At 38.4% G+C, this 24,029-nt stretch overlaps 1 protein-coding gene across 1 annotated transcript; it reads right to left on the bottom strand.

Annotated features, from left to right (window-relative positions):
* Positions 1 to 10,283: 10,283 nt before the first annotated feature.
* FGA (fibrinogen alpha chain) lies at positions 10,284 to 18,010 on the bottom strand. Its single transcript, XM_010980316.3, has 6 exons — positions 17,890 to 18,010; positions 15,854 to 15,985; positions 15,205 to 15,388; positions 13,979 to 14,124; positions 11,954 to 13,373; positions 10,284 to 11,199 (listed from the first exon to the last, which is right to left on the bottom strand). The coding sequence occupies exons 1-6, from the start codon at positions 17,941 to 17,943 to the stop codon at positions 10,490 to 10,492; spliced, it is 2,646 nt and encodes an 881-aa protein (XP_010978618.3). The 5' UTR covers positions 17,944 to 18,010; the 3' UTR covers positions 10,284 to 10,489.
* Positions 18,011 to 24,029: the final 6,019 nt, after the last annotated feature.

Genomic DNA, 24,029 nt, shown 5'->3' with positions numbered 1-24,029 from the left:
GTCAATGTTTCCTTATTTTGTAATCCACAGGGCCACTGAGTCAGGCTTTAAACTTGTAAGAAAAGAGAAGCAGTCCCAACCTCAAGTAGCTAGTGATCTGGCACCGGACACCTGCATGTTCAGAATCTCACTCTACCCTGAAAAGCCACTGCTCTGCCAGGTAGCTAGACACGGGGAGCAGAGGTCCCAAGGGGACAGACAGGGTCAAGTCTTCAGCATTGTTTCTTGAGGGTAACAGGCGAGGCAGGAAGCAGCATTTGCCTCCCGCACCTGGAAATTAAACCTATTGGCCTCCATTGGGTTTTTGTTTTCTACGTAGTCACAACCAGAACTAAAATAGAAGCGGATTTCTCGTCTTTCTACTTCTCCCCATCAACTCACCGCTTCTCTTACTTCATATTCTCCATCTGCCCTGGGCAACCCTGGGACCCACGGTTCCCCTTCCCTCCTGTAGCATCACTGCCACCGACATTCATAGAAACTGATCGTCCTGAAGCTCATCTTCCATCGCATCCAAGCAAAGGCTATTAACTTCTATCACGGAAATGCCATCACTCTCTTAATTCCTCATCATATCCAGCTTCAGCTTTGACCTGGTTTCCTGGACATAAGTTCTGTCCCACCCCTACCTTTATTCTATTACTCTGCCTTCACATACATTGTCCTAAAAAATAGAAAATTCTGACCAAGTTACTTTCTTGATTAATGTTAACTCTTTGTTATCTAAGTGTTAAAATCCAAATTCCTTAGTTGGGAATGAAAATGGTTTGTTACTTGGTCCCAGCTCTGTCTCCTGGCCACCCCCTCCTCCACCTTCACTATACATCTACATTCTTGTCACAGCGAATTGTTCACTGTTCCAGGAAAGGGCAGGCCCTTTGTTAACAGCATACGATACTCCCATTGTTAACAGCATGTTTCCCCCCATCACCTTCTGACTAATTGCTGTCCCTTTTCAAACCTTCTGGTTACTGCAATTTATCTGATTTACACATCTTTCTCCTTCACTAATAATTAGCTCTTATTCATCTTTGATTCCAGAATCATCAGCCTCTCAGAGAGGCTGATTTTCATAAACTTGTAAGTATTGGATAACTAAATCCAGTGAGTATCAAGATCTTGGATAGATTTTTTTTTTATGTAGAACCCACATTCCAAAAAAGGCACACATAGAAACTCAACAGGCAAAATACTTGAAAGCAGAACTTTTGAAGCAAGACTGAGGGTAGTGAAAGCCCACAGAATTAAGGATGGGGAGGTAGCAGGAGCCCAGGCTAAGGGCAGGATCCCTCAGACCTTTGCTCAGCCCCATTATGCACTCAGGACTGAGCGAATCCCTTGAGAGTTTAAAGTAAAGCCACAGGTTAAAATCCACTAAAGTAGATAATTTGGTGGTCAATTCTCAGTTAATGTACAAATAGCAGAAACACAGAGACCATGCCTGGGTAATAGATCTATCTAGAAAGAAGTAAGCCTACTTAATGTATCATTTGATAAGAAATGCTACATATTGGATTTTGCCCATTCAAGCATCACAATTTTGAATACAATCAAAAGATAATATCCCCTAGTTAACAGTTGTTATGGTTACTGGGGGAAAGGGGGTCGGAAGGGATAAATTTGGGAGTTTGAGGTTTGCAGATGTTAACCACTATATATAAAAATAGCTTAAAAAAACAAATTTCTTCTGTCTAGTACAGGGAATGATATTCAATATCTTGTAATAACCTTTAATGAAAAAGAATATGAAAATGAATATATGTATATATATATATGCATGACTGGGACATTAGACTCTATACCAGAAATCGACACATTGCAACTGACTATATTTCAATTTAAAAAAATGTAGTAGCCCCTAGTTAGAATATAAAAGACAGTATCTAAAAGATTAACTCATGACTTTTATGAAGATTTAAAAAAGATGCATTGAAAATTACTCATCCCACACTAAGGCACGGGAACTACAACATACTTATTATACACTTAAGACTGCATGTGTATAACAAGCTATAAAGGATATATGCACTTGGGACATAAACTTTTAGTTCCTCTGCATTTAAGAACAACAAAACAGCTAACCAATGTAACTAAAGCATTGTTTTTTAAGCTGAAACAGATTCCCCCACATGGGGTGAAAATGTGGATTATTTCACACACCAAGAGCCTCAGGAGCTCAGCTGACATTTCTGTTTAACCATTACATATCAACTGTCATGCTCACTGATCATCTAAACCTGCAGAGCTGATTTAAAGTACAGATTTCCTGGTGTCAACCCGGGTTTATTACAACAGAGTCTCTACATGGGAAGATCCTAAGAGTATGTATTTTTACATAAATGTCCCCAAAAGATTCTGATCACTAGCTGGATTTTGGAGTGAATGACACCGGCTACGTTTGCATTTACCCGAGACGCCCATCTTTCTTATCTAGAACTTTTCCACTCAAATGGTGACCATAAGGCAAAAATTAGAGCAACTGGTCATCTTTGAAATTACTGTGATTTCTAGGTGTGTTTAAAGACTCAACTTGTGTTTAACAACGTGGTCTCCGAATGCTGGAACCACTATTCCTACTCCAGTGTCTCTTAGTCTCTGGTGATTCTTTACTTGGACTTTGAGGTTCTTTGAGATGTAGAAACAAATGAAAGATGCTACCTATCATTTTTACAAAGTTGCAACTGTGACATCTGAACACCATCCATCCCTCGCTGTGTCGGGAGATTTGATGCTCCCTGGTTGAGTTTACTGAGGCTGTCACTCAACTCTGCACCAAATCACAATGTGCTAGCGTGTAATTACGGCTAAACTCAGCAAATGGAATAATTTCTGTTTATTTTAACAACATTCATTGTGGTTTTAAATAATGAAAGTAGTGTATGTTATTTGCAGACATTTTGGGGAATACAGAAGAGAAGCACATCTGCTTATAATTTCAGCACTAAAAGGGAAGCAGCTAATATCTTGACATATATTTTTCTTGTTATCCTGTATATGTTTTAGTACTTGAATTTTTCACATTGTGTCGTGGAAAATTTTCCATGTCACTTAATGTTCTTCTATAATATTATTTTCTCATAACATGCTTTTTAATGGCCATAGAAATTCCATCATGTGCCATGTACTCTAACTTTTTTAGCCTAGTCTCTGTCATTGGACATTTAGATTTTTATGACTTTGTTCTAATAAAGACAATATTGCAATTAACATCCTTCTACATATTTTGGCACATATATAATCTGTATTGTATTATCTATAATGTAGCTTATTGTCTATTTCCTCCTAGAATAAATTTTTAGAAGCAGAATTTCGAGAGAAAAGAAAGAGTTTTGGCATTTTAAAAGCTTTTTAAATAAATATATTTGTCAAACAACTGTCAAACAATTTGCCAAACAAAAATAACGATTGTATCAGTTTCCCTTTGGCACACAGAATCAGAGGTGTTCGCTTTTTATATTTTTCTTCTCCCTCATGAATGCTGAATGTTATGATGAAAATATTGATAATTGCTTTCATTTTCATATCTTTAATTATTAGTGCAACTAAGAGATTTTAAAATGTTTAATAACCACTTGTCTACTTTCTTTTGAGAGTTTCTTTTCATGTCCTTCCCCCAGTTTTCTATTAGCATAATCATCTTTTATATACGTTTATAACCATTCTTTGTGTATGTAGGAGCAATCAGAGACATGATATTACCCCCCGTTTTTTAAAATACTTTATTTCCTAGGTGATTAGACTGGGAGAGTCATATGCTTATGCAAATAGTCTTAATTGGTCCTAATATTAACCACTGTACCCTTTCTCATCTCCCAACCAAGATGTGACCAGCAGGTAATACATTCTTTTGTCTTGTCTTTAGACTGAATTATCTTTATTTCTCCAACAACTTCTTATTTTGAAAACTTTCAGTCTTACAGAAAAATTCCAAGAACAGTTTAATGAATACCTCCATGCCCTTCACCTAGATTTACCAATTGTTTACTACATTCACTTTATCTCTCAAAAGGAGACACTTTTAATGCAGTTTTGTAAGAGCTTGTGTAGGCATGCAACCTTGAGGTCATAGACCTATCGTAGATAGAGCCGAAGGCGGAGTTAGCAAATATTTTCCAGAGTGCTCTGTTGCAATCAGCGTGGAGCCACCTTTAGCAAAGAACTGATGAATAGGGAGCCCACAGTTTAATAGCTGAGTATTTCTCAGCTCAGATCTGGCAGGTTATCTTAAATTTTCTTGCCTCTGTGGTTTCAAAGTGTTGCTTTTACTATGTGGATATTGAAAATACAATGTCCAGCTCTCTCATATGAGAATTAATTTGAATGTCCTCACGATGCAAACTCCTCACCATATTACTCCCATTTGTGATATTTAAGGCTCCTACTACCATCACTTGCAATTAATTAAAGATTTTTCTCCATAAATGAGATTTATAAAGTATTTGGGATTCAATCAAAAAGAGGATATAAGTGAGTTAATAAATGCATGAATACATAAATAAAATATCTCCAAAATGGTTTCTGTGTAAATTTCATTACCTACAAGCAATTTGTATAATCTGTACCGACATCTAAATGTTGCTATTTTTTCAAGCTGTTTCAGCAAACAGTAAATGATGTATTCCTTTGTTCAAGTATGACAAATACTTAGCTTACGAGTTTTGCATCCTGTGTGTACTTGTATTAATATGGTGGGTTTTTTTTTTCAGGCTTTTCTAGACATGGTTTGAGATTAATAATGAATTTGGCTGGCTTGGTCTTGTTCTGATTCACCAGCTGCACCCCTAGTGTCAGCTAACTAAATCGGAAATGTATTTTGTTGGTTATAATGGGAACCCATGACAGCGTATAATTAGATCAGTAATACTACTGGGAGAATAATTAGAATTAAATGCTATATGCAATATTCTCATGTTTATCTATGAACCACACTGTCATTATCCTAGAACTTATAATAAGTTCTGTGGGGAAAGCAGGTGGCGAGAGCCTGGAAGAACACTGCTGTGAGCGTCAGTCCTAGAGGTGCTCCTTATCATCACGCTGTGAACCCCCCTAAACTATTGCTTTCTCATCAAAGAAAGTCAGCATATAGAATGTACTCATCTTTATTAAAGGAACTCTAATGATGATCAATTAAAAACATTCTTATATTACATTTTCTGGAAGAGTAATACTTTATTCTAAAAGGTTTCCAGAAACTGAAAGTAAATATGTAACTAGAATGAATACATGAATCAAAATTTAAGTAATTTCTTTTAATAAAAGTTGAATATGACATCAACAGATACAGAAGGGATTTATGTATTTAGTAGGGGGATGACATGGATGATCTTTAAAGTTCCTCTTAAATTTCTTGAATTGACGAAGATTTTATTGGGTTATTACTTTGTGACAGATTTTGAATGACGTACTGAGGAAAAAAAAATACAGATTCTGCACTTAAGAAAGAGTACTTAGGTTTCCCAGGTCCCATGGCATGCAAAAGGAGGGCACTAAGGATGACTAGAGGCTGAAAGATGGAGCTGTGGATCTATCTAGGTGTGAAATTAAGAGATAGCTGATTGGTTTTTTACATTTCTTACTCAAGACCAAAATCTCTAATTCAGCGTTTGCCTCTGAAGCAGAAACATTTAAAAACCAGTACCTTCCTGGCAAAACTTTCAGATTCTTATCTGTTTTATTCATTTATTCATTCATTCACTCAACCAGAGGTCATTTTGAAATGTATAACCTAAATAGAATTTGCAGATTAAGAGGGTTTTTTGTTTTTTTTGAGGGGGGCTGGAAGGGAAGGAGCACCATGAGTCAGTGAGCAGAAGTTAAAAAAAGAAGAAACAAACAAAAAAAAGATTTCAAAGTAAATGTAAAATGAAAGTGTTTTTAAAAAATTCATCACGTGTAAGAAAATCTTCTAAATTGAGTGATAAAGAAAGTTTGGAAATAAAGGAACAACATGCAAAAAATTAAGGATGGGGAAACAACAATAAAATTTTAAAAGCTATTTAAAAATGTATTTATCATTTCAGGAAAGTCTTCTAAAAAGGTGATAAAGTAATGTTAAAAATAAAATGACCTGTAAAGATATCAGGCAAATGTAAAGAAAAAGAAATTGGGAGTAATGACAATATTAATATCTGACCAGGTGGAATTCAATTTTAAAAGGATGAAATAAGTAAAAGAGAGATATTATGTGATGATAAAAAGTATAGTCCATGGAGAAGTTATAACAGGCATAAACTTTCATGTACTAGATAATAAAAGAGTCAATCACATGAAACAAAATTACTAGAACACAAAAAGATAACACATATATGCAAAACCATTGAGTGAGACCTTATTATATACATGCAGACCACACATACAAACATGTATGTACATGTAAACGTATGTTCATATATACATGCGCACATTTCAAAATGTAATAGATCAATTACATAAAAGAAAAGACATAGAATATTTAAATATTACCATTGACAAGCTTGGTAATATAAAATTTTGTAACCTATAAATGTAAAAATATACATTCTTCTTTTTGCCTATGAAACGATCACAAACATTAATCATGTACTTGTCCACAAAGAATATCTTATTTCTAAAATGGAGTGAAAGAATTAAACTAAATAGTTTTAAACCTCTTGGAAATTAATAATTAAAAGATGACTCACCAATTCCACATGAGGTCAGGGTTAAGGAAAAAAAAGATAGCTCACCCTAACCCCCTAAAAAAGTAACTAACTGAGAATTAAGAAAGACTTTCCTAAATAGACCCCAGGGCAAACAAAAGAAGTAAAAATTGAAATTAGAATCTTTCTAGACAAAAAGAGAAAAAGTGAAAGGTAAGAAGGAGACTGCTTCATTCGAAAGCTCTACTTTAAAGCGTGAGCAGAGCGGTGTAAGCTCTGGAGAGAGTTTAGCTATAAAGCCAGAGAATGTTTTATTCAACAAAATTGCCATGTCACTTCCTCCAGCAAAGAATGCTTTAATAAATGACCACAGTGTAACTGGCTATCAACCCACAAGAAAACAAAAGGAGACCTTCTTTGTAACATATTAAAATGAATTCTAAGTTAACTAAATATTTAAATGTAAAAGAAGAAAACAGTAAAAATATTTAAAGAAACTTTACAAACTCATCTGAACAATCAGGGAGTAAGTGAGACATTCATTCATACGGCAGGAAATACTACATAAATGAGCTCTGGCCTAAAGGAACTTACAATCTAGTGCCGTAATAACATAGACAAAATTGTTTTTTTAGTTAGGGACTGATTGTGCTATTTTTGAGATATGAACAAGAATTCCAAGGGCCCAGGGAACAGTTCCTGGTCCCATGTTCTGTAGTGGGCTTTAAGGGAGGGTTCCCAGAAGGAACATTAATTACTGAGCTACATTTTCAGGGATGAAGGCGAGGCTTCCTGGCAGCTTGGGAAAGACACGGAGTCATTATAGAAACTGGTTTTCCAGTACCGTTGAGAAATGCACTGTAACTGAAGTGTAATGTGAATGATTGTAGAGGCTGAAAAGAGATCAATTGGTGAAGCAGCTTGTTATACAAAGATAAGAAGTGTTAACTCAACCTAAAGATAAGACCTTAAGCAGGAGAAAGATGTGACCTATTTTTTTAAAGGTAACTTTGTGGAGAATGAATGAGTAAATCAATAGTGGTAAAGCGAGAGGTTAAGAGACTGTTAAACAGCCCAAATGAGAAAAGAGTAACACAAGATAGCATCAGAGGACAAAAGTGTTGGAAGAATGGCCATTTTTAGGGTAGAATATGTTTTGGGAGTAGATTGGATGATGAAATTGAAGGAAAAGTGGAAGCTGAGAAGGAGCCTGAGTTTTCTAGATTAGGAAATACAGCCTCTGACCAGGGTGAGAAACAGAGAAGACACAACAGATTTGATGGGAAGCTAGTTAGTTCATCTTAGATTAATGAGAGATATCTACCTGGATGTGATCAGTAGGAGTTGAAAATGTGGATCTGAAGGTCAGGGCTGAAGTTTTCGATTAGGCTCGTTCTCATCAGCCTGTTGATGGAAACTGGAGCTGTGGAGATCATCGAATCATCCAAGAAGAAAGCACACTCACTTGCAGAGAGAGAGAAGATGGCTTGGCTATAACTGCTAACCGCTTCCCTCAACCTCAACCCTCCCTCTCCTTCTCGTTAACAGAACCCTAATTTTCATCAGGATAGCCTTGTGTCTAAGTGGAAGGCAAGGCGTCCCGTGCCTCCTGCAGCAAGGTCTGTCTGTGTGGCTTATGAGACATAGTGGAAGTGCCACATGGAACATCCAGGAAAGTTCCTTAAAAGGGACAAGTATGTCTTTCTCTTCTGTCTCTCTTTTCAAATTGCCCAGGATGTTTGGGCTGTGATGTAAACTTGAGGGTGGAAGCTATTGCTTAAGACATTGGCTTCCTAAAGACACCATGGGGACATATTCCTGTGGGGTTTTCTGTCTTATTTAAGCCACATGTGTCAAATCTAATCCCAACTAATAAAAATGAGTCCTAATGTCATTGTAATGAGAAACTCCTACATTCAAGGAGTGGTCAGAGAAGGAAGTGCCGCTTACAAAGACTGAGAAAGGTGAGACAGGTGGGTGTGGGATACCAGAAACCCAGAGAAAAATACCTCTTGAAGAGGTAAATGGAGACAATGTAAGTTTTTGCAAGAGGTCAGGCAACAGGGGGCTCGAATAAAGGACCTTGAATTCATAGCTCCAAAGCTCCTGCTGACTCTAAGAGAACAATTTCAAGAGAGTGGTAACCAAGTGAAAGCTGAGTTAAGGTGGGCTTCCATGTGGATGAAAGTCAGAGAGGCTGAACTAATACTTAATTGCTGGAATAAGGGAAATAGGGCAACAGATTAAAGATACGATAAAGTAGAAAAGAGACATTTGGTGTCTCGTCTTGCAACCAAACTGTGTTTCCAATTATGATGCTGCTAATATTGACTATTGTTGAATGTAATTTGGTGCTGCCACTATGGAAAACAGTAAGGAGAGCCCTTAAAAAACTAAAATTAGAGTTGCCATATAAGCCAGCAGTTCCACTCCTGGGCATGTATCTGGAGAAAACTCTAATTTGGAAAGATACATGCACCCCAATGTTCATGGTAGCACTATTTACAATAGCCAAGACGTGGAAGCAACCTAAATATCCACCTACAGATGACTGAATAAAGATGTGCTTTTATATATATATATATTACTCAGTCATAAAAAAGAATGAAATAGTGCCATTTGCAGCAACATGGATGGACCTAGAGATTGTCATAATAAGTGGAGTTAGACAGAGAAAAACAAATACCATGTGATATCATTTATATGTGGAATCTGAAAAAATGAGACAAACGAACTCATTTATAAAACAGAAACAGACACATAGACATAGAAAACAAACTGATGGTTACCAAAGGGGAAAGAGTGGTGGGAAGGGATAAATTAGGAGTTTGGGATTAGCAGATACAAACTACTGTATATAAAACAGATAAGCAAGGTCCTATGCTATAGAACAGGGAACTATATTCAATATCTTGTAATAACCTATAATGAAAAAGAATCTGAAAAGGTAGATATATATGTGTGTATAAATATATGTATGTACATACATGTGTGTATATATATGTGTGTGTGTGTATATGTGTGTATATATATATATATATAGCTGAATCACTTGGCTGTACACCTGAAACTAACACATCATTGTAAATCAACCATACTTCAATAAAAAATAATAAAGAGCACTAGAGGCAAAACAGAACAAAACAAAATGCTGTGGGGGTTTTTTAATTAATGTGTAAATTCAGTGTTTTGGGAAAATTTGTAAATATTTAAAAGATTTTAAATACTTTTTTCCATGTATGTTTGAAAGCAATTGGTTAGATTCTGGAGGAAAATTAAATGTGTATTATGGTCTTCATTAGAAGATTTAAAAATTGATTTCTATTTCTGTTAGGAAAGAACACTTCTCCTGCCTTGCTCGATTCACTTCGTAACAGAAGTGGTGAAGGCAGTAATTTGTAAATTCCTATACAAAGGCCAGCCGATGTTCAATTCAGTGACATGTAACTTAAGATATTGGTTTAAGACTAATCAAGCAGAATGGATAAAATTATTTTTTTACTTGATAATGACCCTATGACTTTAGGTGGTGTGGGCAATGGAGAAGCTCTCAAAACGACATTCTTAAGTACTGTAGAGAGGACCCTCTGACCGACTCCCTCTTCCAATGTAATGAATGCCCCTTGGTGTATTTTAATAGAAATTTCAAAACCCACAGAGTGATTTTAAAGATGAAAAACTCACATGACTTTATTGTTTTAAGCACTAGTATGTCTCAGTTACATTTAGCTACAGTACAAAGAATAATAAAATAGCACCTGGGCATTTTTTAGTAGGTTGTAAAGAATCTCAACTCCTATCTTGTCCTTATTTTCCCCTCACTTCACTAAACAAAGAAAACAGAACGCTCTCACTTCCACTCCTTCAGCCTATTGCGTCACCAGTGGCCGGAGTTTCATGCGAACGGCCCTGAGGGAATAATCCTCACCTCTGAAGGGCACCCAGACCACCCCATTCTCAATCTCATAGGGACTGTTGTTTCTGGGGTCATAGGAGCCCCCATGGTAGTAGATGCCATTGAGATTGGCCGCTTGGCAGTTGTTGTACCACCAGCCTCCTCCGTAGACTTCCGCACAGTTCTCTTCCCACTTGTCTGCGTCCCTGTCGAAGGTGCTGAACTGCATGTGGGCATGAGACGTGTACTCTGTCCCTTCCTCTACCGAGCCCTCAATCAGAGCATCACCTGCTGTGCCCTCATAGGAGGAGACCTGCAAGGCATAGCCTTCTGCCTCAGAGCCTACCCTCAAGTGATACTCTGCATAAGCCGTGTTCCCAGCCCAGTCTTCCAATTCAACCCGAAGGGTGGAGCCCTTCAGGGTTAATAAGTGGAGGTATTCGTTGCCTAGCCAGAATTCTCCTTCTCCCTTGTCATTCAGGCTGCCGAAACCTCTCTTGTAGTCTTGCCAGGTCCGGTTAAAATTCAATGATCCATCCATTCTTTGCTGGATCAAAAGCCATCCTCCCAAACCGGTCTCTTGATCGCAATAAACAGAAAAAATCTTACTGGATCCCGGTAGCTGGATATTGAAAATGCCACTTTGGGCACCTGAAGGATGTGTTTGAAGGACATCATCACAGTCTAAAAAAAAAATTAAGCTGGTTGGAGGAAGTTACTCTCATTTAACTTTATAAAGTTAGGCATGGCCCAGATTAAATGAAGGCAGATATTGGCTTTCTTTCCCTTCCTTCCTCCCTTCCTTCCTTCCTTCCTTCCTGCCTTCCTGCCTTCCTAGCTTCCTGCCTTCCTGTCTTCCTTCTCTTTATAGAGAAAGGATGCAGTTATACCAGGATGGAACTTAACACAAGTCAGTAGCATTTATACCTACAAATTGCAAGGGGGATTTTTCTCAATGAATTTGGAATTTTACTTGCACATACCAATTAATAGCAAGTAACCAGCAAAGATCGCTAAGCAACATTTGGTACTAATATCACTTGTTTTTAACCTGATCTCAATGTCAACTGAGACACACACTAAAAGTAATGATTAACCAATTGGGTGACAATTTCCAGCAGTGCACATTTTGAATGGTAAAAAAATCTGGTCAAAATAAACTTACAATTGAGTTCCAGAGGGACCATTTGTTTGTTCATTTAACACGTATTTATTGTGTGTTGGCTCCGCACTGCTAGGAACTTGGGAATACAGAGACGAGCGGGATACACAAAGTCCTTGCCCCCATGGAACTTACAGTCTCACACAAAACATGTAATTTCAATAAAGTGTGATAAAGGGCTATGGAAGAAGTGCAAGGTGCTACAGGTGCACACTGCAGTAGTGGACTTAATCTAGGGGGTCAGGGAAGGCTTCCCCAAAGGAGAAGTGTGGATACCTCTGCCAAAGCGAGGTTTAGCAAGGACTCTCTTGCTGGCGTGTGCTCCTTTGAAGTCAAGATCCTCTTCACTTTCTGCCTCATCTACCATTTTAAAGCTCTTGCTTTCAGTTGTGGAGCCTCCTCTGTTGATAGTCATGCTACTGGTAACGAATTGTTTGCGACTTGAAGTTTTACCACTGGAGGACGAGTCAGGTACACCAGGGTGGTGAGAGCTGGTGTCTACTAAGCCTGAAGTGGCAAATTCTGAGCCTATCTTACTGCCCATCTCTTTTAACACAGGGCTGAAGAAATCCGGGAACGTATCTCTAGTTGAGGCCGCTTCATCAGTGCGCCTATGAAAGAACTCATCTAGGCTACCCCTGCTAGGAAAAGCATGGTGCAAGTCTAAACTTGTGTCACCACAGTCAGAACCGTCTTCGGAGTTTATCACTTCTTTGACGGTTTCTGTGCGACCATCGGCGTTTGTAACAGTCTTTGTAACGATTCTGGAACATGAACGGCGAGTGGTGGTTGTGTGACCAGAGGCGACCTTCTCATTACTAATCAGAAGCTCTTTATCTCCTTTAGAAGTGACCAGTTTACCTGTGTGGAATTCTTTCTTTGTCCCTGGACTTACACTTCCTGACACCTCTTTAAATGTGCCCCAGTCTGGGTTGAAAGGCTTGGTGTGCCCATGTCCTGAGCTATCTGGCCTAAAACTAGGAGACCCAGAACTTCCATGGGTCCAAGCGCCGGCACTTCCGGGCTGAGGACTTCCATGGGTCCAAGCGCCGGCACTTCCGGGCTCAGGACTTCCATGGGTCCAAGCGCCGGCACTTCCGGGCTGAGGACTTCCATGGGTCCAAGCGCCGGCACTTCCGGGCTGAGGACTTCCATGGGTCCAAGCGCCGGCACTTCCGGGCTCAGGACTTCCATGGGTCCAAGCGCCGGCACTTCCGGGCTCAGGACTTCCATGGGTCCAAGCGCCGGCACTTCCGGGCTCAGGACTTCCATGGGTCCAAGCGCCGGCACTTCCGGGTCCATAGCTCCCAGGGCTCACACTTCCAGCACTGCCAGTTCCAGGCTTCCTGGGGCTTTCTGGTACTGATCCTGCTCCATGAGGTACAGAGTCCCCTCTGGCATGCCCAGCTCCACCAGACCTCTCTAACACCATTTTTAGCTGCCGTGTTTCCATTAGTGCCTTCCACTCTGGAGGGGCCTCCTGAAGTTGGCTCTTGAAATTTCCAGGAATCAAGTTTGGAACTGGGTTCATTTTTATCAGTGGTAAGTATTGCCTGTCTCTAGAGGGAAGTAAGTTTATGCCAATAACCTGTTCGAGTTGCTTCTGCTGATCTTCATAGTCCTTCAGATCTACCTTATGTTCTAAAACCCTACTGCATGACCCTTTGCAAGATCGGATCTTAATATCAATGTCCACCTAGAGAGAGGGGGAGAGAGATAAAGAAAAAAAAATGGTAGCTATAAATAAGTAAACTCTGTCTATTGAGTTCTTAGGAGTTCGCTTATTTTGGGGGAACCAGTTTCATTTCTTTGACTTGGAGACCTATTAACCCATACTGCATTTTCCATTAATGTGGTATCTTCAGTGGAAGAGATGTTGGGTACTGTAAGGCTAGCCAGGATAAGTAGTGGGAGCTACTAGGATTTATCCTAGGCTAGATCAAGAGTAAGGTGGCCTTCCCTCTGAAAAGAAACACTAATGACAGGATCCTCAGTAAGACTGAGGCTGAAGACTCAGAGGCACCTCAATGTCAGGGTCAAGCAAGGCTGGAATAAGACAAGAGGAACTGAATATTTGCTTATGAAATTTCCTATCTTATGTGCCCTTGGGAAATTGACTGAGTATCTCTGAGCTTTCTTCTTCATCCACAGAGTCGGGGAAATAATACCTACTTTGTAGGTAGATGATAGCTGTAACACTTTGCTCTACCCATAGGAGGCATTTAATGAATGACTATTGCCTTCCTTTATCTGCTGTTCAAAACCAAGAAAATCTGTGGTGAGAGCCTCCAAGTTACTTACCTCCAGTCGTTTCATATCTATCAGCTGATCCCTGACATTTTTCTGTAGAAGGTGGATATGCTGTACTTGTTCTATGACTTTGCGCTTCAGGATCTCAATTTTGCTTCTCAGATCTTCTGACACTTGGCTGTACGTATTATCATTGTCTGAAATAGCACATAAGGATGTTGAAGTTGCTGTTGAGTGATCCTTTGCAATAGCCAGCAAAAGAAAGAAATTTACTGGTAGATATTCCCCATTTTACTTCTATAATAATTTGTTCTCTGAACTTTTAATTTGTGAGTTCCAAATCTCTTAGGCATTTGATACTTGGCCAATGTTATATCCTGCAGTCATTCATGAATACCAATTAAGATTGCCCTCCTAACAATTAGTAATCCAAATAAATGCAGAAGTGTCTTTCAAATTTTAAAGGTTTGATTAGGAGATAAGACAATTACTTTGATCACATTCCAATTATTCCATTATAGCCTTAATCAGGGGACGTGAATATATTCTTAGATTGTCTTACTGAGAAGGTTTTCTTCCCAGCTCTAGAGCTGAAATTGTTCCTGAGCTTTCTTTAGGTCAACAGGATCACTCCCTTGCCAGTTACTCTCGCACCATTAACTTTAGTCAAGTGCCTCCCAAGTATAGAAAGAGTCAAAGTAAGGATTCAGGAGCTGGGGCTTCACTAAACTTGGTGCCCTGTCCAGGGCAAATCCAGTGTTTCCTAGTCCTAATGAGACTTAGTTCAAAGGATATGAGAAAAATAATATGGCTCTATATTTTAAATAAATTTAAAAAAAAATCCCTCATAATTAGCTCAGTGGAGTCTCTGAGCTGCACTCCCAGCCCCACCACGTGATAGCTCCGTGCCTTTGGGCAAGTCCCTTGCCCTCTCAGTTTCCTCCTCTCTAAGACACAGACAAAAATGTCTGCTTAAAAGGCTGGGCCCATCTTATTTTCACTATCTATTCTTAAGAACACACTTAAATTCTAGTCTTTAACCCAAAATTCTGACTTACTTTGTGACCTTAAACCAATTCTAAGCTACCTTCTTGCACCTGGTGAAAATGACAAAACCGTCTCTAAAGTTCAGGAATGTCATAAAGGTGTGTGTTTCTACACGAAGTGCTCTGGAATGGGGTCACTGCTGCTCTACAGAGACATCGTATTTGTTTCTGCTTTTTGTTGTTGCCGTTTGCCGTGCGCTATGAAGTCAAGGCACCCACTGCGCGACTTACTGTTGTCTTTGGCGAAATCGCCTCTCAGAAGGTCCATGATGTCCCGGGTCAGTGTGTTAGCGTCCTTATTGTTCTTCTGATAATCAAAGAGTGAGTTTTTCAGTTTGTTTATTCTGTTTGTAAAGTCTTGATTGACTTCATCAATCAGCCCCTTCATCCTGCAGCCGGAAGGACATTTGGAGTTCTGAAAGCAAAAAGGAAAGATTATGGTAAGGGTCTATCTCTTGGATCCAGTACAATTTTGAAGGTTTCCACGCACCCCCTACTGCCCTCCTCCCCAGTCTCTTCAGATCATCTCTTGACCTAAAAATCATTTAAGAGGGCTAGTCAGAGTTGATAGAGAAACTCTGGAATGAGGGTATTTAGGCCCCATGAAATCCTGAGGCCATGATACTCAGGTTCCTAGGACTGGCCAGAACAAGCAAGTAAATCTGATCTGTTCATCCCACCAGTGACCCAGAGTCCGAGAGGTAATTTACGTAGTGCTCTCAAGACTAGGTTCCTTCCCATTTGTCTTCTTTAATTTGATGCATGTGGAGCTATGAGATGATTTCTCAGTGGACGAGTTTTCTGTGACCTAGGGGGTTAGCCTGCGTGCGCTGCCAGCAGCACAGGCGAGGATTGCCCCCTCCCCATGCCAGCTGCTCACCCAGTCTTCATCAGAACAGAAGGGCCAGTCCGTCTCTTTGCAGACAGATTGGGGTCTTTCCACGAGTCTTGGGCCACGCACACCTCCTCCTTCAGCCAGAAATTCACCTTCATCAGCATCAGGATCTGTAGTCTTTAAGGATTCATAAATACACACAAAAAGAAAGCGTCTGTAAGCAGGTGAGGAGAATGGCCTGCCTGTAAACCTACAGCAAGGGACCCAAGGTGCTCTGCAAGCTTCAGCTTTCTTAGCTTTGGAATGAAAATCCTAATGCCCATTTTGTGGAGTTGTGAGATTAAAGGAGATGGGTGTACGAATTTCTTAACTATGTCCGACACTAAACAAGCATTTAATAAATGTGAGGAATTTTAAAGGATCCATTATAAAAGGAAAATTATTTGAATCCAGAAAGTTAAAATTTATGTTTATATTTTCGTTCATGTCTGGAGATAAATCATTAAAAAACTCAGAGTTCTTTCTCCTCTAATTCCTGTTTCAGTAGAAAAAAATCCTGCAGCATCTTAGCTTAAGCTCTATCAGTCCTTCAAGGAGCAATACCTTTTACTAGGAATTTTATGGGCTCATAAATTGAGCCGGTTTACACTTAGGACACAAATGTGGCCAATTCAGACTCAGAAATGCTTTTTGGGTTACTCACTCCAGTAATAATTTCTTTCTACTTGAAATGAAAAAAAGTACACTGAAAGCAAATATAATGGTTTATAATTGACAACTTTTTTTTGAACACCTTATAATTAGAAACACAGATTAAAAAAAATCTATTTTGATCTTTGAGTGAAGTAGGATATATAAATATTCTTCCAACAAGGCTTTATATCCTAATAAATCAATGTGGCTTTTAGGTTTTAGCTCTGTTTATTTTGTACCACCAATTTATAAGAATTACTATGACTATTTTAATCTCAGTGTACTCTTATAATCAGTTAACATTTTCTGTCTCATTTAAAAAAATACCCCAAAAATAGTAATATTAATTTAAGCAATCAAGAACAATTTATTTAAAGGAACAAATATAATTTTTTTGTATAAGAAATAAAATTATAAATTTGAATATTGGAATAAAATGGCACAATAAGATAAACAGGCAAAAATTAAATATTTATGCCAATAGGGAGAAATAAGTGAAACTTACGCATTATGCAAAATATCACTGTAGCAAATTATGTTAGTTTTATCTCCCATAAAAATGTTTACTTATTATTTCCTATAAGGGAGAAAATTACTTTAGAAACACTTTAGTTTCTCCTGCTCTGGTATTAGGGTTTATAAGTGGTAAATGGAAAAAAGTAAACTGGAATAATTCACAGCCTGGAAGTAACTGAGTTTCTGGAACATATTTATCATGTTTTTATAAAATTGAAGTGTTTCAAAAGTCTTGTTGAATGAAGTTTCTCTTCTTTTGTCTAGGTCTCTGGAGCCAAACTTCAGGAATTATTGCAATAATTGATTATGATCTTAAAAGAACACAGTTGCTTCTCCAAAACATATTGCCTTATCAATTACTCTTCTGATTTTTCTATGTAGTATGTTTTCAAAGATAACTAATCTGCTTTTTTTTTTTGTCTTAAAGAAACACAAAAACAATCTTCAAGGAAAACTACATTAAACCACTGCTCTGCTTATTATGAACAAATAGCAGTAAATTAACAATTCGATTGAACAGTTCTTATCATATGAGTGTTCTATTAACTAGCATTAACTATCGCAAGGCTTTGCAGCAACAAAGGTGGGAAATATTTCTTCTCTTTGAAAAAAAAAAAGCTGCAAAAGTAAGCTACAGTTGTAGCTGCTTCCCCTCTGGATTTATACGCTTTGGTCTAGCTAAGTCTCCCTCTTAGGGTCACGTTACCCTGCACCCTTGAGTTGCAGCTTCAGGCCCATCTAGGAATTTGCTTCCATGAGCTTATAAAGCCAACCGTGTGTGAGAATGTGAACACAGCTGACGCAGAGCTGAAAGCTCATGGTGGAATAAACTCCAGAGAGAAAACCAGAAGAGGAAATAAAGGAGGCCATACCTGAACTGTGCCCACCACACTCAGGACCAGGCAGAAGATCCTCACGGAAAACATCTTTGCCGAGGGTGGGGCTGGCTCCAGAGGAGCACTCCAGCTGAAAGAAAGGAGGACTGCTCCACTCTGAGTTCCCATCCCATTTAAATCTGCAGGAGGTTTGATTAATCATTATCTTTGTCCCATTTGGACAGTCAACATGCACTCTGCATCCCTTGCTCCTTCTGTAAGGTTGGTGTCCCGGAAGTTCTTGCTCAATTCCCCAAGCTTGTTTGCTTCCGATAAGCTGTTGGAAAGGGAGCAGCAGTTAGGGGAAGATTCCACATTCCAGGAACAGGGTGACTTTGGGAAGGCAAAGGGGAACAAAGGAGGACCTCTTTCTACTTGAACAGTAGGAGGAATATAGAGGCAGGCTGGCTATAGCCCACCGTGAAGCAGAGTTTTGACAACTGAGATTTCACTTTGTGCAGGAATTATGATTGGATGACCTGACTTTTGAAAACTGACTGTGGTGACGGGCTGACCCTGAAAGTCTCCTATAAGCTTACCGTGAAAAGATTATTCTCCTCCATCCAAAATGGTTAAGACAGGATGGAGGACTTCGATGAAGGTTAAGATAGAATGGAAGAGCCAAACTTCCTAGGTTCATAACCCCAGCTACATCACATCCCAGCTCTGCTTTTGGACAAATTGCTTCTTTATGTCTTATTTTTAAAATGGATATAATGCTAACCGACTGCACATGTTTTTATGAAGAATAAATGAGTTAATCCTTGTAAAGCCCTCAGAGCAGTGATTGCCTCATAGTAAGTACTCAGTAAGTGTTAGCAATTGTTGGGGAATGAAGTGCCATGGAAAATACCATTTCTTTTGAGTTTCTATGGCCTCAGCCCTGCTAATTTACCTTCCCTGTTCTTCATCTCCACATCACATTTTCTTGGCTGAGTTGCCCAATTTAGTAAATTAAAAAACCCAGAATGGCCAGTTAAATGTGCAAGTCAGATAAACAGCAAACATATTTTAGTGTAAATAAGACCGATGTAATATACGGGGCCTACTCAATACAAAAAAGTTGTTTTTTATCTGAAATGCATATTTAACAGGACATCCTGTAATTTGTCTGACAACTCTACTTTGCCTCAACTTCCACTTCCTGTGTGATGCCAACCCTGATCATTGTATAGCAGCCAAAATTTATTGAGTGTTTACTAAGTGCTGGGCACTTTGTTAGACACTCAACATAGTGCCAATTTCATGTCTCCCGTTGAAAGCAATCTCTTTTTCTTTCGTATTTCCTTAGACCATGTACCACTCACAGCGCTTAGCATCGCAGGAATGTTGTCCGTCTCCTCCACTGGGTCATAAACTTGAGATTGACATGTTTTATTGGTCTCTACATTCTCCCCAAGAGCTGTGGGCTTTCACTGAGCAAGAAGGCATGGGTGGGCTCTGCTGATGTGAACCTGGGCCCCCGTCTCCTCAGGCTCGGTGGGCATGTGAAGCTTGCTGTAACGGAGGAGAGGCCTGGTACAAGGCAGCGTCCTCCTGCAGTGCTTCGTCCTTGGGGGGTCTTTGTCTGATCAAACTCACTTCTGATGTGGCTTTCTTGGATTTCTGAAGGCAGCTGCCAAGCTCAGAGAGAGCCCTAGATTCTGATCCAGGTTCTGGAGGGCAATGAATTCCATGGGAAGCTGGGTTACACATGTCTACAGTGGATGAACTAGCAAAATGCCAGGAATGTACAGGAATCCGAGGCTGCCTTCCCCAGAGGTCTTTTTCTGCCCAGAGGAAGCACCCTTCTTGGGGGCAAACGTGGTATGTGGGTGAGCTTCAGGTGACTTAGCTGGCCATGATCTAACTGAGAGTCAGTTAACAGAAAGCAATTTGACTGGATGCCACCACTCTGGTGCCATGTCAGGTGCCACCAGGCACTCTCTGTTCCTGGACAATACATATTGGAAAGTTACTTGTTTATTTTCTGTCTCTCCCACACTAAGTTTCATGAACCTGAGACACACCGCCTAGTACAAGGACAGGTGCAGAGGGAGTACTAGGAAGTGTCTGTGGGAGGAATGGAAGGCTGTCACAAGGGCAGCACGATATTGTGGAAGGACAACAGGCTTCTCAGAGACTGAAGTCTGCGTTCCAGCTAAGTGACATGGACAAGCTAAATTCTCTGAACCATCTGACTTACCTGTAACATGGGGATGACAATATTTATCTTGCAGGGTTATTGGAAGGATTATGTAAAGTGTGAGGATATGTAACATGTTTGATAGGCACATTACAAACCCCAGAAATGGCAGCTTTTATTGTTTCTAGAATGTTCCAATGCCCTTAAATAGAAAATTCCCATGGTCTCTCTTCAGTCCCGGAATTCCCCAACCAGGCACTGAAAGAATGAGCACCAGGCTGGGCTCCTTACCTCCCCAACAAGCTTTCTTACAAGCTGTAAAGTAGGTTTTGTTTAGACAGAAAGCCATGCAGATGAATAGGCAACAAATAATACCAGGAATATCATTTTTTAATTGAGGTGTAGTTGATGTACAATATAATACAAATTTCAGGTTTACAACATAGTGACTCACAATTTCTTAAGGTTATATTCCATTTACAGTTACTATAAAATATTGGCTGTATTCCTTGTGCTGTACAAATTAAAGGGGTATCATAATTTTGGTTTAAAATTTTTTTTATCAAAGAATAGTCCATTTACAATGTTGTGTCAGTTTCTGGTGTGCAACATAATGGTTCAGTCATACATATACATACATACATTCCTTTTCATATTCTTTTTCATTATAGGTTACTACTATATTGAATATGGTTCCCTGTGCTATACAGTAGAAACTTGTTGTTTGTCTATTTTATGTATAGTGGTTAATGTCTGCAAATCTCAAAAACTCAATTTATCCCTCCCCACCCTCTTTCCTCCCTGGCAACCATAAGTTTGTTTTCTATGTCTGTGAGTTTGTTTCTGTGTTGTAAATAAGTTCATTTGTCTCTCTCTCTCTTTTTTATTCCACATATGAGTGATATAATATGGTATTTTTCTTTTTCTTTCTAGCTTTCTTCACTTAGAATGACAATTTCCAGGTCCATCCATATTGCTGCACTGGCATTATTTTATTCTTCTTTATGGCTGAATAGTATTTCATTGTATACATATACCAAAACTTCTTTATCCAGTCATCTGTCAATGGACATTTAGGTTGTTTCCATGCCTTGGCTATTGTAAATAGTGCTGCTATGAACACTGGGGTGCATGCGTCTTTTCAAATTAGAATTCCCTCTGGATATATGCCCAGGAATGGGATTGCTGGATCATATTTTCAGTCTATTTTTAGGTTTTTAAGAAATCTATATACTGTTTTCCATCGTGGCTGTACCAATTTACATTCCCATCAACAGTGTAGGAGGGTTCCCTGTTCTCCACACCCTCTCCCACATTAATCATTTGTGGACTTTTGAATGATGACCATTCTGACTGCTGTGAGGTGATACCTCACTAGTTTTGATTTACATTTCTCTGATCATTAGTGATATTTAGCATTCTTTTATGTGCCTGTTAGCCATTTGCATGTCTTCATTGGAGAATTGCTTATTTAGGTCTTCTGCCCATTTTTAGATTGGGTTGTTTGTTTTGTCATTGTTGTTGTTGTTGTTGTTGTTGTTGTTATTAAGGTGTATGAGCTGTTTGTATATTCTGGAAATTAAGCCTTTGTCAGTTGCATCACTTGCAAATATTTTCTCCCATTCTGTAGGTTGTCATTTTGTTTTGCTTATGGTTCCCTTTGCTGTGCAAAAGCTTATAAGTTTAATTAGGTGCCATTTACTTATTTTTGCTTCTATTTCCATTGCTTGGGTAGACTGCTCTAGGAGAACATTGCTAAGATTTATGTCAGAGAATGCTTTGTCTATGCTTTCTTCTGGGAGGTTTATAGAGTCTTGTCTTTTGTTTAAATCTTTAAGCCAGTTTGAGTTTATTTCTGTGTATGTTGTGAAGGAGTGTTTTACTTCTCTGATTTACATGTGAGTGTCCAGCTTTCCCAACACTGCTTGCTGAAGAGACTGTCTTTTCATCACTGTATATTTTTGCAGGAGTATCATTTTTTAAAGCATGTGATAATAAGGATATCTTTGCAAATGTAAAAACAGAAAGAAATTGAGAATTTTTCCGTTTCTTAAACCATAACCTCTGTGAATTACATTTTTTCCCCAGAGATGACTATATCCTGTTTTCTTTAGCTCTACTAAGAGAAGTGTTTCATGCATTTATCCCTTGAAATTAATATAATTTTCCACAAATTACAAGTCTTTAAATGCAAGGATTCACATGTTTCTTATGCCATCACATCTGGCAGGACTGGAATAGCTTTTATTTATATGATATATAATGTATGTAAAAAGAATAGAGTTTCTGTAGCTGTAATTATGCTTCACTTTTAAACTGAATCTACACGTCAAAACTTACACATGAGAGCGAAATGTGTAGCCAGTCTTCTAAATATTTGCCACTGAGTAAACATAACTTAAAAATACAAAAAAAAACCCCCAAAAAACAAAATAACCCTCAGTTTTCTTTTAAATGGGATATTTGACCTTCCCACGGCTACATACCAGGAGCATTGGAGAACATCCCTTTCTTTAATAACTCATTTTTTTGTTCATTTGTTTGTTTTATTGAAGTATAGTGGATTTAGAATGTTGTGTTAATTTCTGGTGTGTAGCATCGTGATTCATTCATACATATATCTATATGTTCCTTTTCATATTCTTTTTCACTTATAGGCTATGACAAGGTATTGAACATAGTTCCCTGTTCCATACAGTAGGACCTTTTTGTTTATCTATTTTATATATAGTAGTTCATATCTACAAATCCCAAACTCCCAATATATTCCTCCCCACCCCCTTTCCAATTTATTTTAAATGTATTGAATTCTGAGGACTGTTTACTCGCTTATTCATTTGTTCGACTACAACAGGCATTTATTTTGTGTCTGTTTGTCAGTCCTGCATGCTATGTCCTTGAGAGAGAAAGGCAAATAATGGATAGTTTGTACATTCAAGTTACTTATAATTGGGGAGCAAATAAATACGTATGCAGCTAAGAAGTTAAACCATATAAAATTGCCATTTTTGTAGATCAAAATGATGGATGTCTGCAATTTCATATGGTTTAAGCTAATACAAAACAATGAAGAAGATTCTGTGAGGTAAGTTCAAAGTACTTTTTTAAATAGAGCAGAGAGTGAAATACTATTTTTGCTTTGCTTTCTGTTACATTTTGTGTAAAATGTTCCTTAAAATATCAGATTTAATTCAGGTCTAAAAATGAAAGATGTTTTTGGAAAATACTCACTGTGTCTTTTGACTTAAAATCTATATGAATATGCATTTTTATATAAATAAAATATACAATGTATATATTATTGTATATTATTGTATATGAATAAATATGTATTTATTATATAACAAATATACAGATTCATTGTCCTAATAACAAGAAGATAATGGTATTTTGATAGGAAATATTTTATTAAAGTGATACTGCATGCACCATTGGAAAGTGCCAAAATTAATTTCTCAGTTTTGAAATGCCTAAATTATCAAAATGTAGGCAGTTCTGACACTTACAATACTCTTTCAGGGCCTCTGCCTCAGGTTTTTACAGCGGTGACTGATCTGTAAAAGATTCACTGGAAAACACTGGCAAGGCTACTTAGCTTTGTGTCTCTTATTGTCTCTACTTGTTTCCTGCATTTCCAAAGTATTACAAAAGTTTGTTTTTAACCAATCTGCTTACGGTGAAAGGTGAATGAGTTAGTATGATGATCTAGCTGAGAGTGACTAACAGGATTTTTACTTTCAGAACTCATCAGTGCCTTGACTCGAGATGGGTTCCCTGGACACTGTAGCTGTGGAAAGAAGATGGACAATTCTGTGTATTCCCTTAAAAACGCAGAAATAATTCTGAACTGTGCTTAGGAAAGTGAGGAGGGAAAAAAAAAGTTTTTCAGTCTTTCCTGATCCTATCACACAGCACTTCTCTTTAATCTCCTTCATCAGGAAAGAAATCTGCTTTATTTCTGATAACTAAGCTATCCCCAGGTTAATTGCCATGTAATTGAATAATTTTTTAG

Source organism: Camelus dromedarius, chromosome 1 (assembly GCF_036321535.1).
Source record: "Camelus dromedarius isolate mCamDro1 chromosome 1, mCamDro1.pat, whole genome shotgun sequence".
In the NCBI taxonomy this organism is placed as follows: domain Eukaryota; kingdom Metazoa; phylum Chordata; class Mammalia; order Artiodactyla; family Camelidae; genus Camelus; species Camelus dromedarius.
This window is presented reverse-complemented; position numbering and strand designations above follow the sequence as displayed.